This window comes from Danio rerio, chromosome 1, assembly GCF_052040795.2.
Source record: "Danio rerio strain M-AB ecotype USA chromosome 1, GRCz13ab, whole genome shotgun sequence".
In the NCBI taxonomy this organism is placed as follows: Eukaryota; Metazoa; Chordata; class Actinopteri; order Cypriniformes; family Danionidae; genus Danio; species Danio rerio.
This window is the reverse complement of record NC_141021.1, coordinates 56,650,390-56,666,983: the sequence shown is the minus strand read 5'-3', so window position 1 is coordinate 56,666,983 and position 16,594 is coordinate 56,650,390. Positions and strand designations below refer to the sequence as shown.

At 38.2% G+C, this 16,594-nt stretch overlaps 1 protein-coding gene across 1 annotated transcript; it reads right to left on the bottom strand.

Moving 5' to 3' along the window:
- Positions 1–736: 736 nt before the first annotated feature.
- Positions 737–13,081, bottom strand: dla (deltaA). The gene is given in 11 exon segments (NM_130954.2): positions 737–2,007; positions 2,673–2,895; positions 4,087–4,921; positions 5,144–5,360; positions 7,411–7,580; positions 8,164–8,294; positions 8,379–8,439; positions 11,745–12,002; positions 12,085–12,145; positions 12,233–12,532; positions 12,614–13,081. Coding segments are annotated over 11 exon segments (2,319 nt in total). The 5' UTR covers positions 12,671–13,081; the 3' UTR covers positions 737–2,001.
- Positions 13,082–16,594: the final 3,513 nt, after the last annotated feature.

The following is a 16,594-nucleotide window of genomic DNA, read 5'->3' as shown; positions in this document are numbered from 1 at the left end:
TAATATATAGTATTGGAATTTGAATATTTTAAGCTTTGTTTTGAAATTCAAAATTTAAAAATTGCATGTTATATTTGAATGCATAGTATTGGAGTTTGAAAGCTTGAAGTTTTGATTTTGAAATTCAAAATTTTAAAATTTTCTGTTATATTTGAATTTGTAGTATTGAAATTTGAATATTCTAAGTTTTGTTTTTGAAATTTGAGAATTGCCTGTTATATTTGAATATATAGTATTGGAATTTGATTATTTTAAGCTTTGTTATGAAATTCGAAACTTGAAAATTGTCTGTTATATTTGAATGTATAGTATTGGAATTTGAATGTTCGAAGTTTTGTTTTTTAAATTCGAAATTTGTAAATTGTCCGTTCAATTTGAATGTATACTATTGGAATTTGAATATTCTAAGTTTTGTTTTTGAAAATTGTCTCTTATATTTGAATGTATAGTATTGGAATTTGAATATTCTAAGTTTTGTTTTTGAAATTTGAAAATTGTCCGTTATTTTTGAATGTATAGTATTAGAATTTTAATATTCCAACATTCGAAATTTGACAATTGTCCGTTATATTTGAATATATTATTGAATTTGAATATTCAAAGTTTTGAAATGTAAAAATTATTTGTTATATTTGAATGTGTAATATTGGAATTTAAATATTCTACGTTTTGTTTGTTCGTTATTTTCGAATAATAGTAGTGCCTAGTGCAGGGTTGATGAAACAACGACAACGTGTTTTCAATAGTTCATAATCTTTATTTGGAAAAATAATTTAAGCTAAACTTCATTCAGAGAAAGAAAACAATCAAACAAAAAGCCTGTTAATGACATCATTAATAACATTTTTTTTTACAATCCTTCTTTAAATAACATTTTCTCAAAACAATCCCAGCAACCCGAAGTGCCTTTGCAAGTAACAGGAGCAACTTAGGAACAAAAAAAACTTAAATAATCTTAAAAACATTACAAATATTTAGAAATACAACTTAAATAAAAATAAATTAACTTAAATCATACAACTCTTGTTATAAAAAAGCAAAACAAGAAACATAGAGACAAAGGATATTATTCAGCATCAACACAAACTCAACAAATCATTACGTACATTTTCTAAACCATAATGCAAAAAAAGCGGAGGCTTGGAAGACTTTGAGATTTTTTTCTTTTTCTTTTTTTTTGAGCACTTATTTTCCCATTTACACAGTGATCAAGTAACACACATAGTTTTCACTGGTCATGTGACAGGATATGACATCATGTGACATTTTAACCCAGTGCAAGTTAGGCCAGTATGGCTGAATATCCACCGTTTTGATGTAGTCCCTTGTACACTGACTTGCGGGGCCAGCAAATGTTGCCAAAATATTGCTAAAATGACATCACAAATTGGTCCGTCGACGGCAATTTGCGACACATTTTTATTTATTTTTTATTTTTAACTACGTCCTTAACATCATTCATGTTTGGTGCAGTCTCTGGGCACAGTTAAAAACCTGTGGGAATTATTATTGGCGGAAAAAAACAGCAAATGTTGCCAAAATATTGCTAAAACATTGCCACAATGCTGACACAGTATTGGACATCGCATGGCGTAAAACTTTTAGGTTCCTTGTGTTCCCTTCTCTTTCGTTTGCCATTGCCAAATGCCATTGTCGTGTGATGAGAACGTTTTTTTTTTTGTTTTTTTTTTAAATGGACACACACTGTCCAACACCCTTTAAAAATGGCTTTACAGGTAAATTTTACAACTACATTTGAAATGTTAATGACACTCATGATCATTTCCACAAGTTTCCAAGCCTACAGGCCACCACTGCCTGCGCCTCTTTCAGTACAGAGAACCAGCTCATCCTGAATATCAGTTAATCAGTCTTAGTTTCTCAGCAGCAGTAGTCACGAGGTGGGACGTTTCCACCTAAGGTTTCGAGCAGCAGCATTTTCTCAGGGAGTTCAAAATGTCTCCCATAGGACACAATGAGCATCGGCATCCTGCAGGCCCATTACACCTGTGATCGGGAAGAGGAAAAACACTCTGTTAGTTTTCAGATTCAATGTAAGGACGCATTTTATATATACAGTGGGCAGCATAAATGAGTACACCCCTCACAGATCTCTTTTAAATGTATATTTTCTTGTAATTTGTTTTATAATATTAATATTTTTGATTCAGAGAGGAAAAAAAATGTCAACTATTTTTTTCCCAGCAAAACAATTGATGTCTTGCTGATTCTTTATGCATCTTTCTGACTAAAAAGCAGTACATAATTAATACATTAAACTCAATAGTCACTATCAAAGTCAAAACTGGAACTAATTTAACCTCATTTAAAGTGCAACCGCATTAATATGTATTAAAAATATCAATACAAATCTTAATAAAGAGGAAAAATCATAAGAAACATAAAAAATATTAAATATAGTTAAAATTTTGTAGTTGTATTTCTTTTTTGCAATACCTAATTTAAATTTATATGAATATTTTTTCTATACCTAATGATATACTGTGTCAAAATTCTTATTTTATCAAATACAATTGTTGATTATAACTGTTTTGCTTAAATACACCAAAATTTATTGTCTATATTCATTGAAAAATTGATAAAAAGTACTCTCGTTTATGTTGGGCACTGTATATGAGCATTTTGAGCTGACGTGTGTGACTACTACTCACCTCAGTTGCAATTACACATTCATCTTTTTCCTCCGACATCACCATGACGGATTTGTATTTGGTGTCGACACAAGCCGACGTGGATGCCGATGCACATGCCGACGCACATGCTGACTCGGAATACAGCGATACATCGGAGTACTTTGATTCCGAATACTTTGATTCTGAGTACTTTGATTCGGAATACCTTGACTCTGAATATTTTGACTTTTCTGACGCGTCACTGTAAAGAAAAGAAAAAAATCAACATATTAGCAGTCAGTACATTTCAGAGGAAATAATTGAAGAAATAATTAATTAAAATAATTGATCGAAGAAATCGTTATTCTAAAGTAATTAAAGAACTCGATTGTCTCATATAACTGAAGAAATCACTATTCGTAAATAATCAAGAAATCGTTATTTTCAAATAATTAAAAATTGCTATTCGTAAATAATTCAAGAAATCGTTTGTCCCAGATAACTGAAGAAATCGATATTCATACATATTTGAAGAAATCAATATTTTCAAGCAATTAAAGAAATCGCTATTCTCAAATATTAAAAAAAATATTCACAAATAATTGAATAAATTGCTATTCGTAAATGATTCAAGAAATCACTATTCTCCAAATAATTAAAGAAATCGCTATTCGTAAATAATTGAAGAAATAATTTGTCTTAGATAATTAAAGAAATTGCTATCCGTAAATAATTGAAGATATCGCTATTCCCAAGTAATTGAAGAAATCTCTATTCATATATAGTTGAAGAAATAATTTGTCTTCGATAATTGAAGAAATCGCTACCCTCAAGTAATTGAAGATTTTTGTGAGTACGCTATTTGTGAGTAATTAAAGAAATCTCTATTCGTAAATAACTGAAGAAATTATTTGTCTCAGATAATTGAAGAAACCGCTATTTGTAAATAATTGAAGAAGTCGCTATTCGTAAAAAAAATTTAAGAAATTATTTGTCTCAGATAATTAAAGACATCATTATTCGTTAATAAATAAATAAAAATATTTGATTGAAAAAATTGTTATTTACAAGTAATTGAAGAAATCGCTATTCTCAAATAATTGAAGAAATCGCTATTCGTAAATAATTTAAGAAATCGCTATTCGTAAATAATTGAAGAAATCGCTATTCGTAAATAATTGAAGAAATCGCTATTCGTAAATAATTGAAGAATTCGCTATTCGTAAATAATTAAAGAAATCGCTATTCTCAAGTAATTGAAGAAATTGTTATTCTTAAATAATTTAAGAAATCGCTGTTCGTAAAAAATTAAGAAATCACTATTCTCAAGTAATTGAAGAAATCACTTTTTGTAAATAATTGAAGAAATCGCTATTCTCAGGTAATTGAAGAAATTGCTATTCTGAAATGATCGAGGATATCATTATTCTTAAACATTTTTTTGTTTGTTTACCTTTTCAGACGTTTCCTGCGCTTCTCCTCTGTACACTCGGAAGAGTCCTGCAGGGATTGGCACTTTATATCCTCGCAGCTATCGGACAGCTCGTTCGCCATCGTCGTCTCCTTCCCAGCATGCTCCAGTTTCACCTCGTGCTTGACTTCGAATTTAACCTCATGCACCAGGTTGTAGTCTGCAGGCGCATGTCGCGTCTTATAGCTCCGCTTCTCCGTCGTCAAACTCAAATCGTCGTGATCGCTGCTGAAGTCGATCTTCTTGTTGATATTCTTAACCGGCGCCACTCCCACAACACTAACAGCCAGATCTTTATCCCGGTGGCAGTTGTTTGTGAGATTATTAATGGTTTCGTTTTCTCCATTGGCGACTTCATCCTCTCTATCCCGTCGTCGCTGCTGAACCTTTGAACGAACACAAACTACGACTACTGCGCACGCCACGACCAACAATAACACCAGCAACACTCCCGATCCCACAGCAGTCCAGGGAACGTCGCTGGCAATTTGGGAAGCTCTGTCCGGAAGCAAAAATTGACAATTGCGTCCTCCATATCCCGAAACGCAGGCGCACACGTAACGATTGTTCCTTTCGTGGCAAGTGGCGCCATTGTGGCATGGGTTGTGTTGGCAGCGGCTCACAGGAGAGCTGCAGTTGCGTCCGGTGTAACCAGGCGGGCATGTGCACATATAACCGCTGGCGCCTTCCTGGCAGGTCCCGCCGTTTTGGCAAGGGTACATCGAACACTCATCTCCGGCGCGATCACAGTTCATGCCTGTAAACCCGTCCGGACACTGGCACAGGTAAGAGTTGACCAAGTCGACACAGCGTGCACCTGTGGATCAAACATTGCACATGCATGAGGTTCTAGATCACAGAGATTCAATTAAAGTCACTTGTTTTGATGTTAGTATCAGTGTGCTATTGCTATTGGCTGTTATTTTAAAGAGGAGGAGCTACTCTATGTCCCGCCCTGTCTTCATGTTTCAGTTGAAATCATATCACATTGAATAAGCACGGATTAGAAGGTGAAGTTCTCACGGCTTAAAGTGCATACCGTTTGAGCATGGGCTGGAAGAGCAGTGGTCGATCTTCTTTTCACAGTTGAACCCAGCATATCCAGTGGGACACTGGCAGAAGTAACCACCATCTGGGTTGTCAGCACAGCGTCCACCATTAAAGCATGGCCCATCCGCGCATGTCATGGCACTAAGTTCACAATTCTTCCCATAGAAGCCAGGTGGACAGGTACAGCTGTAGGTGTTCTCCATGTCCTGTGAAAGCATAAGGAATAGCGCGCTTAGAAACAGATTGACACTGAAGGTGCGTCCCAAATGGCATACTTCAATTCAATTCAAGTTCATTTGTGTAGTGCTTTTCATAATAAGTATTGTTTCAAAGCAGCTTTACAAAAGGTGAACATTACTGCATTACAAGGGCATAGAATTGGCATGGACGGAGGGGACGTGTCCCCACCAATATCCACCAATGTTGAAGTGTCCCTACCAGAATTTAATCGACTTCAAAATAAAATAATGCTCAACCCTTAGTAACCTGTGCACAAAGGGTTAAAGTCAAGTTTGCTCTGAGTTCCCTATAATACTATTAACCAAGGCTGTGCAATTAATCAAAATTCAGTTTCGATTTTGGCCTCCATGATTATGAAAAACAATAATCGGGGTTAAAACAGTTAAAATGCGTCTTACACCTCTCTAAATTTCTCTACATTCATACCTTCTCAAAGCCAGATTGCAGTAAAATCATGTACATTTACTTTTGCAGCATGGAACGTGATTCATTAATTGTTATTTGTATTATTAAGTGTTTATTTTTATATTGTTAAGTACTTTATTTAAGTTTTTAAAAGCGCAAAAACATATGCAATGCATGTGCTCTAGGGATGTATGTCCCCACCAATGTCAAGAGCCAATCTACTCCCTGGCTGCATTACAGTCTTAATTAATGAAGTTAAGGTTATTAGTTATCCATTACTATGTTACTATGCAATACTTATGCACTACTTACTGCATTTTATAGTATAAATAGTCGTGTATTGACATTGGAAATTTAAATAAGAGTAAGTGCACTTTTGACTTTGCCCGGATGATGCACTTATTCAACCAATCAAAAAGAAGCTGCAGTGTTGAACACTTCATGCACTGAATGGTGGCTGTTTGCATGTGTTGCGAAGCTATGAGGAGGCCCACACGGAATCTGTGCGTGCAGAATTCCGCAGATTTTCCGCAGAATTCTGCAGATTTCTGCCAATTTTTAGAACATCATTAATTCTGTTTATTTACTTGAGTAAATGTGTAAATCTGAATTTATTCAGTTTTTATTCAGTAAATTATTACTTTTTATTTTATATATTAAGGTTTTAGTTATGACACTCGCTGGATACTCCCAAAATAATTCCGCAGAAATCTGCAAATTTTTAACAAAATTCTCCGCAGAAATAGCAAAAAATGTCCGCAGATTCCGTCTGGCCCTAGCTATGAGGTGCTGAGGTTGGATTACTTCATTTATTTTAGATTGTGTAAGCAAAACTATCCTATATAAGTGATTTCTCTAGTTTTTAGATTTTTCATATTGTAACACAGCTCCTAGAGAAACTGAATATTAAATAAGAAAACAGTGGGAGTGGCTTGTTTTTTCTGCTGCGAGCTGATTGGTTGTAGTAAAGTAGGCATTACATTCGGAAAGATGGGGAAAAGGGTTTGAGAAGTTATTACACCCTAACAGACTCCTCCTGCTCACCATTTCTGTTTGTTGTCAAAACTGACAGCAGGAGGGGTGTGGTTAGATGTGTTAGCCACGCCCACTACCTTACACAGACCTAATCTGAGAATTTCGCTGAAAACGGGAAGCGCACTTTCAGATTTCAATTAAGTACAAGAGCAAGTAATAGAGGTGATATTGTATTCTGATGTAAAATACTGAGAAGCCTTTTGTTTTGTTTTGTTTGTTCATTTGTTTGTTTGTTTGTGTTGGATCTGACACATGGAAATGTGCATGTACATGTTACTTAAAATATAATAAAAAGGAATTGAAAAAAAAGAATTACAACAGCAAACTATTATTTTTATCTTAATGACTCACACTGATGAATTGTTCACCACAAAACTAGCAAGCTAGCTAACAAAATCCTACGGTTAGTTTTAATTTAATTTGTACTTTAAACATTGACTAGGACACTCATTAGTGTTCCATTTGACACTAAACTCATTGACTACACGCCTGAGTGGATAAGTGAATAGTGTTTAAATGCATACAGTGTGTTATCTGCTAACTGTCTTGTACGTCATTGTAAACATTTACACTTACAGTGCAGCTTCCTCCGTTGCGGCAGGGGTTTCCAGTGCATTCGTTGACCTCGATCTCACAGCTGGCTCCTGAGAATCCTGGCCGACAGGAACAGGTGTAGCTGCCCTGGCCCGTGTTACTACAAGTGGCTCCATTCAGACAGGGCTTATGATGTGTGCAGTAGTTCAGATCTGTAACAGAGGCGGACATACGTTGAGCACATGTGGATTAATCCGACAGAAAGCAGAGACACATGGCTGGGCTGCAGCTGGACAGCTGTTGCTCGCTCCTTCTTTGTTGTATGTGTGTATTTGAACATCCTTCTGTTGCTTAGGCTTTTAAAGGGATAGTTCACCCAAAAATGAAAATGAGCTTATCGTTTACTGTCCTATCATGTGATTTTAAGCCTGTCTCCTGGTACCTATTGACTTCCACAGTAGGAAAAACAACCATTTAAAGGGACAGTTCACCCATAACTTAGTCATCATTTAGTCACACAAACCTGATTGATTCTTTCTTCTGTTGAACTCAAGAGAAGATATTTAGAAAAATGTTGGAAACCTGTAACCAATGTCATCCATATTATTTGTTTTTCCTACTATGGGAGTCAGTAATTACAAGTTTTAAGCTTTCTTAAGAAGATCTTCTCTTGTTTTGGAGAGAATAAAGGTTTGGAATAACTTTAGTGAGAGTAAATTATGAATAAACTGGGGTGAACTATCCCTTTAAACAGCTTTCCCTTAAACTTCCCTGTGTTTCTGATCACTTTCTTACCTTGGTTGCAGAAGAGCCCACCCCAGCCTTCCTGGCAGTTGCATTGCCATGGCTGTTGGCAGGTACCGTGAAGGCATCCTGGGTAGCGTATGCACTCATCACAGTAGCGCCCTTTAAAGCCCACTCTGCACCTGATGCACAGGTAAACAAATTCCCTGATAAGTAAATCAATCCTGAACATGACTTCAACAGCTTAACAATTGTGATCAACCTACTTGCACTCGCCAGGTTTCTCACAGAATCCGTGCTCCTCGTCGCACCCTGGCAGGCAGATAGCTGTAAAGGACGACAAATAGGAGAAGCATTAAAACAACAGAAGTGGACCGCTGTGTGTAAGTGTTTCACTTGTGTTTGTTGTGATCTATGTGTTTCAAGAGTTCACACTTAGCTGATGATTGATTATAAAGCTTGTTTGGCATGCTGTCCTGGAAGAGAGCCCTGAGCTCATAAGATCCTCGAGCTTGGGGCTCCCTCCCGTTTGCAAGGCGAGAGGGGAGTTTAAGCTTAGGTAGATCTCGAGAACTCCCCTGCTGTATTAGTAAATTTACAGATAGTAATTGCTCTTAAGAGATAACTACTTACTAGGAGCATGTCTATGATGGTGATTTAGATTAGTCAATTCAAGTTGCATGTTTTTGGACGGTGAGAGGAAACCGGGGAACCCGGGGGAAACCTATGTGAGCATGGGGAGAATGTGTAAACTCTGCACAGAAATGTCAGCTGGCTTAATAAGGACTAGAACCAGTGACGTTCTTGCTGTGAGGCGACAGTGCTAACCACTGGGCCAACATGTCACCCATCTAGGAAAGGAGGAGAAGTAGGGGTGGAAGGGGGGGTTCTTCAAAATGAAGATGGCTGTGATATGGAACTTGGAGTATTTATAGTGGCTTTGGAATCGTCTGATTGGTTGAATCATAAATTGGATAATGCATGACCAGGCGCAAGCAATCTCAAGCATCCTCTCGAAATTAGTTTATAAATAAACCTCACTTGGTATAAGCGTGTTTGGATCGTGTTGACCACTTGAGCTAGTGCTAAAGAGGGCGCTTTAGCTGTATTTACAAGATGGTTATCATTTTATAGGTGGAATATGTTGCGAAATCATTAGCTGACAGATTTGAAGAGGACAGCAGATGTTGGAGAATGCTTTGAAGAGCAGGTGAGAGTTCATTTTATTATGATAGAAGGATGTTTTAGTATTAGTTAAATTTTTTTATTGGTCAATTTATACCACACTCTCTCCACAGCCTTAAGTTTCGACTTGTAGATATCAGACTTGTAGTTTAAGCGACTAAGATTCATCCCAGCAAACAATTTCGTATTTAATAGACACCTAATGGACATCTAAACTTAGACCGCTTGGCTAAAACAAGGCTAAGTGAAAATCTAATAGACATCTAAAAATAGGCCAAAACTAGACTAGTCGTCAAATAAACAGATTAGACAGACTTTACATGTGTAGTCATTTGTTTCTGTTTATTTGATGACTAGTCTAGTTTTGGCCTGTTTTTAGATGTCTATTAGATTTTCCCAAATTTAGCCTTATTTTAGCCGACAACTGTTTAGACGTCTATTAGACGTCTATTAGACATCTATTAGTCTTCTATTAGACATCTATTAGTCATCTATTAGTCATCTATTAGACATCTATTAGTCATCTATTAGACATCTATTAGTCATCTATTAGACATCTATTAGTTATCTATTAGTCATCTATTAAATATCTATTAGACATCTATTAGTCATCTATTAGACATCTATTAGACATCTATTATTCATCTATTAGTTATCTATTAGTCATCTATTATTCATTTATTAGACATCTATTAGTTATCTATTAGTCATCTATTATTCTTTTATTAGACATCTATAATTCATCTATTAGTTATCTTTTAGTCATCTATTAGTTATCTATAAGTCATCTATTAGTTATCTATTAGTCATCTATTAGACATCTATTAGACATCTATTAGTTATCTATTAGTCATCTATTAGACATCTATTAGACATCTATTAGTCATCTATTAGTCATCAATTAGTCATCTATTAGACATCTATTATTCATCTATTAGTCATCAATTAGTCATCTATTTGACATCTATTATTCATCTATTAGTTATCTTTTAGTCATCTATTATTCATCTATTAGTCATCTATTATTCATCTATTAGTCATCTTTTAGTCATCTTTAAAAAACAAAATGCTTGCTGGGATCATTGTGGATGGCATGGTGGCTCAGTGTTTAGCACTGTCGCCTCACAGCAAGATGGTCACTGGTTTGAGTCCCGGCTGGACCAGTTGGCATTTCTGTGTGGAGTTTGCATGTTCTCCCCATGTTGGCGTGGGTTTCCTCCAGTCACCCTCTAGTCCAGACACGTGTGCTAGAGGGTGAATTGGATAAGCTAAATTGGCCATAGTGTATACGTGTGTGTTTGAATGAGTGTGTATGGGTGTTTCCCAATACTGGGTTGCAGCTGGAATGGTATCCGCTGTGTAAAAGCATATGCTAGAATAGTTGGTGGTTCATTCCGCTATGGCGACTTTTAAAATTCAGACTAAGCCGAAGGAAAATCTTTTATCCTCACTTGTACGTCACTTTAGATGGTGTAAATGTAAAAACACCTGCATTAGGGCACAGATTTTTACGTAAATCCTAACTAACACGTGAAGAAGGACATGGGGGTCACTTAAACCCATTAGCGCTCTCCCTCTTTCTGGAAAACGCTCCTAATCACCACTGGAGAATTTCTGCTTAACACATGACAACAATAGGGCGCTCACAAACAAGGGGACCCTTCTTTCCTCTCCCTCTCTTCACTGCGGGTCAAAACTTTTTTTTCTCTCCCTCTCTCTCCTCCCCTGTGCTCTCAATGTCTCCGGGTAGGGAAGATAAGAGTGGACAGCTGGTGTATGCGCGGCCAGCGGGCGACAGCTGCTCCATTGTCTGCGCACTCCCGGCAGCTGCCCACTTCAAACAATACCTCCCCTCCGCCAGCCAATCAGCAGCCGGCCCACTCCAGGAGCGGCCAATCGGACGGCAGCATGTAAATTTATGGCACGCGTGAGATTATTCCTAAAAACTTTCCTCCTCCCGACTGGAATAAATCAAGTGGTGTGTTGTGAGAGTGGGCTGGAGGGGGGGAGTGGGAGTGTGGGGGGCGGGGGTATTAGTTACAAGTTGTTCGTAACCGTTAACTTTGTTTTTTTGTTTGTTTGTTTGTTTTTTCTCTCCCTCGCTTTTCCAAATAAGTCTAAATGAGTCGATCCAACAAGTGAAATACTGATAATGTAATGATGATGGTATTTAGGGGATAGCACACCCAATAATTCAAATTCTTCCACTATTTACTCAGTGTTATTTGGTTATAATTAAGTCCTCCATTAAACATGAAAGAAGATATTTTGAAGAATGCTGAAAACCTTTGACATCCTTAGTAGATAAAAGCAAATACTATAGAAGTCAATGCTTATAACAGAATATTTTCTTTAGTGTAAATGAGTAAATGATGCCAGAATATAGATTTTTGGGTGAACTATCCCTTTAATATGCAATGATTGTTATATTAAATATAAGTACTCACGTTCTGTGCAGTATTGGCCTTTCCACCCAGCATCGCAGATGATTTCTCCACGTTCTCCACAGGTGAAGTGACCGAATGCATCGTCTCTGGGCCGGCAGAACACTGAGCATCCTTCACCATAGTAGTGTTCGTCGCACACAAAACGGTAGGAGTACTTGAGCTCGGTTCGTCCCACACTGTGCAGGTCCTGAGACCAATCCTCACCCACAGTCAAGTGCCTCTGTGTGGTCATGGTACTGATGATGCGCTCTGGGTTTTCTGTACAGAACATTCATGCATTCAGTCGACTATAATCTATATAATATGAACTAATGCATCATTCTGCTATCAGATCACATACCTGTTGTCAGATCCTCTTTGGAGTCAGCATGCAGTGCTTCGATTATAAGAGAAAAAGTTCCCTAAAATAGCAAAAACAGCAATCAGGAATTGTGCAAAACATCGCTTTAGGATTAATTTCCCCAAGTCAATGCATCAGCATTACTCACCGGCCACGTGAAACCGAAATTCATCCTGATGGGATTGGTGAAAGAGCCATCCGGTAAGGTATCTGGCACTTGGAAAGAGTTGGAGCCCAGCACAGGGGTGACGGTGCCTCCGTAAGTGCAGGGCGGCTCTGGAGACGCATTGGGCTGATAATGCTTTAAGCAGATGCGGAAAAAAGTCTTGCACTCGCACTGCTGGTAAGAGGTAGTCAGTCCACCTTTACAGCAGTTCTTGTTTCCTTGCACGCCCTTCTTGTTTAAAAACTCCTGCAACTTGAGCTCGAAGACGCCTGAGGAGGACGCCTGGAGAATAACCAATGTGTGAATATTAGATCTAATAATGCCAATAACCTACAAGGACTTTAATCTGACTTGAGTGCTTACCTGGCAGAGCAGCATGTAGAGGATGGAGAAGAGGAGCAACAGTAAGTGGCGTCCCATGATGAATAAATAAATAAATAGGATTTTGTGAAAGTCTCTGAGCAACTTGGCTGATCTCAGATCAGTCAGGGGATCCCTTGTATTAAAAGCCTTCTCTTTTCGCCGACTGATTCATTGGTGGAGACTTGCATTCAGTACAGACTGAGCGTGAACGCAGTTCCCATTCATGTCAAGTGCGCACAATGCAACAGTTTTTCCCCGGGAGAAAAAAAAAAAAGAGTCCAGAAAGTCCTGAAGTAAAACGGACTTGTTGAATTCCGTGATATATAATCCTCAAAAGTCGGAGAAGAAAAGTAGGACAGATGCTCGTCGTGTATAGTTCCTTCTTCGTCTGATATTAAACCAGGGTTCGTCACTGGTCCAACATCCCTCCTCACGTCCTTCTCCCGCCGACACTGTGCGTTTGTATCTGGAGCGAGGCCGCCTGCCGCCAGTTTTATACGGGGTGCCACATGCCGGGGTAATAATATGCTAATGAACCACTACCCCCAATCTGTCCCACGCTTTACAATGCAACCAGCCCCTACCAACAACCAACCAACCTCAACGCATCCGCGCTACTGTGTGTGCGTAAAAGTGACGGTAATTTACAACTTCACGTTTTATAGATTATGTATTATACAAAAATCTTATTAATAAGTAAAAACGCGAAGTTTTACTCTGTTTACATTTTCCACGCTTAGACTTTGAGTAGCTGAACGCGTGTTTATTCTGTGTGTGTGTGTCAAGAAGAAAAATGCGTATTTAAAACTAAAGTTTACAAAGCAAACAATCTCAGTTTTCAACAAATGCCCACACTTCCCTTGGCGCTTCCTGCTTCTGGGAGTCTCCTGATTTGTGTGTTAAAAAAGCATTCCTCAGGCAAACACTGTGTGTGTGTGTGTGTGTGTGTGTGCGCGTCAGGCAAACTCACAAAAGAATACGCATCATTTGTATGGAGGCCAAATTCTCCACTTGCTTTCCCCTTTTCCGCTGTGTGTGTGCGCGTTTGTGTGTGTGTACGCGTGCACTGAAAGAGTCCGAAGCGCGCGCGCGCGCGTGTGTGTGTGTATGTGTGTAGCTTGCATGTGTGTGTGTGTTGCTCGCGTGGCCATCCCCGGGGCGCTCCGCTATTGTGTGCAGGCGGAATAAGTTTGCTCTCAGCTGTATGGTAATTCGGGGAGCACCTGCGCCACCGTTCTCATAATCGGCCGATCCGAGGAGCCCCACAAAAACAAGCAAATCGCCTCCTTATCGTCTCTTTCTCAGGAGCCCATTCAAACAAATATATGTTTGTTTTTCCTCGTCTTTTGAAACTCTTCGATGCCCGACTGTTGTCTTACATTACAACCAGCGACGCTGTTTTTGTCCAATCCAGTATGCGCTGTGTGGAAAAACAAAGTGTGTGTGTAAGATTTTTTGCGCGTGTGTAATGGGGGTGGTGGCGAGGAGGGGGTCTTAATTTGGTCGTTCATTTAAGTGCGATTTTCTTAAGCACAAAAGCTTTTCGCCTGCGGTCCATAGTAACCAAACACAAGTGAGACAAATTACATCACTGTGTTAAGATATGCTTTGAGCTCTTTCTGGGATATTCAGTCCAATTCACCAACCTTTAAATGAGCCAACTTTTCTGACATCATAGAGAGGGGAAAAGATGGATTCGGGGGGCTGGTGTACTTGGTACATTGCTGGGCATGAGTTGGATAAAAGATGGCATTCCTGTTTTTTTTTCTGTCTTGTGATTTAGTTAAGCAGATTCACTTATTTATACTGTTTTTATTTCCCATCTTTCTCCTGTTTAGGATTCGTGAAGTTAGCTTATTAGATTTTAAACTTCATATCTTATCAAATGCATACGCCATTAAACACAATAATATTAAAATACCACTTCAATTTATTTAGACTGTAAATCACTCTTAAAATGAGCGTTAGTCAAGAGGTTAATATATTTACCAATATAAACAGTGTAATACACAGTGTAATATGCATTTACTAATATGAACCGGTGGCTCAGTGGTTAGCACTGTCGCCTCACAGTAAGAAGGTCGCTGGTCCGAGTACCGGCTGGGTCAGTTGGCGCTTCTGTGCGGAGTTTGCATGTTCTCCACGTTCGCATGGGTTTCTCCGGGGGCTCCGGTTTTCCCCACAGTCCAAACACATGAGCTATAGGGGAATTGAGTAAGCTAAATTGGGCGTAGTGTATGTTTATGAATGAGTGTGTGGGTGTTGCAGCTAGAAGGGCGTCCACTGTGTAAAAACATATGCTGGAATAGTTTCCAACATAGCAAAATTCTCTGGCCCAATCAGCTTTTGCCTGGCCCACATGCTGCAGTGAACTATGATACATAATTGGACCAAGTCTGGCTTCCATACAATGGCCAAACTTGCACCATATCTGGGCCAAGTCTCAGCCAAGTTAATAACCCATAACTGGGCCAGATATGTTGGTGTGTCACGACTGCAATGAATTTGATAAACTCATGAAGCATTTCACTTTATGGTTGGACTGTTAGAATAATGTTCTTTACTCAAAAATAATAATGCATTTTAAAAGTGGGTCAAGATTTTACGTGGCCCACATATACAGTTTTTAACATCTGGGCCAAATACTTCATTTGAAGTCTGGTGTGCCGCTTTAAAGATGCTGCCACCTCTGCCAAACCCGGGCTATGTTTGCAGGTTGCAGCTGGAAGGGCATCCGCTGCGTAAAAATGTGCTGGATAAGTTGGCGGTTCATTCCGCTGTTGCGACCCCGGATTAATAAAGGGACTAAGCCGACAAGAAAATAAATGAATGAATGAATTATTGGCAAATTCATTAGAACGTTGATAAAGGATCAGTACAGTAAATATATCCTATTACTGTCCTACAGTAAATATATATTAAAAAATGAGTTATATGCGCTGCATGCTAAGCACTTTATTTGCACAACTTCAAAGGCTTTTTTTTTTAAACCTTCAGATTCAGGATTTTCAAATTGTTGAATCTCAGCCAAATATTGTCCAATCATAGCTAATCAAACATCAATGAAAAGCTTCATTCATTCATTCATTCATTTTCCTTCAGCTTAGTCCCTTATTTATCAGGGGTCATCACAGCGGAATGAACCAACTTATCCAGCATATGTTTTACACAGCGGATGCCCTTCCAGCTGCAACCCAGTACTAGGAAACACCCATACACCTTTAGTCACACTTTTACACTAAAGCCAATTTAGCTTATTCAATACACCTATAGCGCATGTGTTTGGACTGTGGGGGAAACCGGAGCACCCGGAGGAAACCCACGCCAACATGGGGAGAACATGCAAACTCCATACAGAAATGCCAATTGGCCCAGCCTGGACTCGAACCAGCAACCTTCTTGCTATAAGGCGACAGTGCTGACCACTGAGCCATCGTGTTGCCTCATTTACACAAATTTAAAGGCAAATAGTTTTCTTACTGTTTAGTTGAATCTCAGCCAAATATTGTCCAAAATCAAACATCAATGGAAAGATTATTTGTTCAGTTTTGTGGTCATATTTTATACAGGATGGTGCTGTTTTATTTCAACCATTAGAATTATATATGTATGAAGAGTTTAGATGCACCTCTAAATGCTATCTAATATTTTCCTCTAAAATGAGCATTTTTATCAGTCTTCTGTGTGTGTGTGTGTTCATTAACATCCCTTTTATGACAAAGAATAAGTCATTTTCCTGGTCTTTAAAGTGAAACATCTCAACATAAACAAAGGCTGAGAAAAATGTTCATTTTCGATGGATCTTTCAGATGGCATTTAGTGGTTTTTGCATCTGAACTCTTCATGTTCAAATATGTTATAATTATTTAGCTTTCTGCCTTTAGATTATGTATAAATCTCAGTTTCCAAAATTGACACTTATGACTGATTCTGTGGTCATTTATTTCTTAATAAAATTAGGAATAATAATAAGAAAATTTG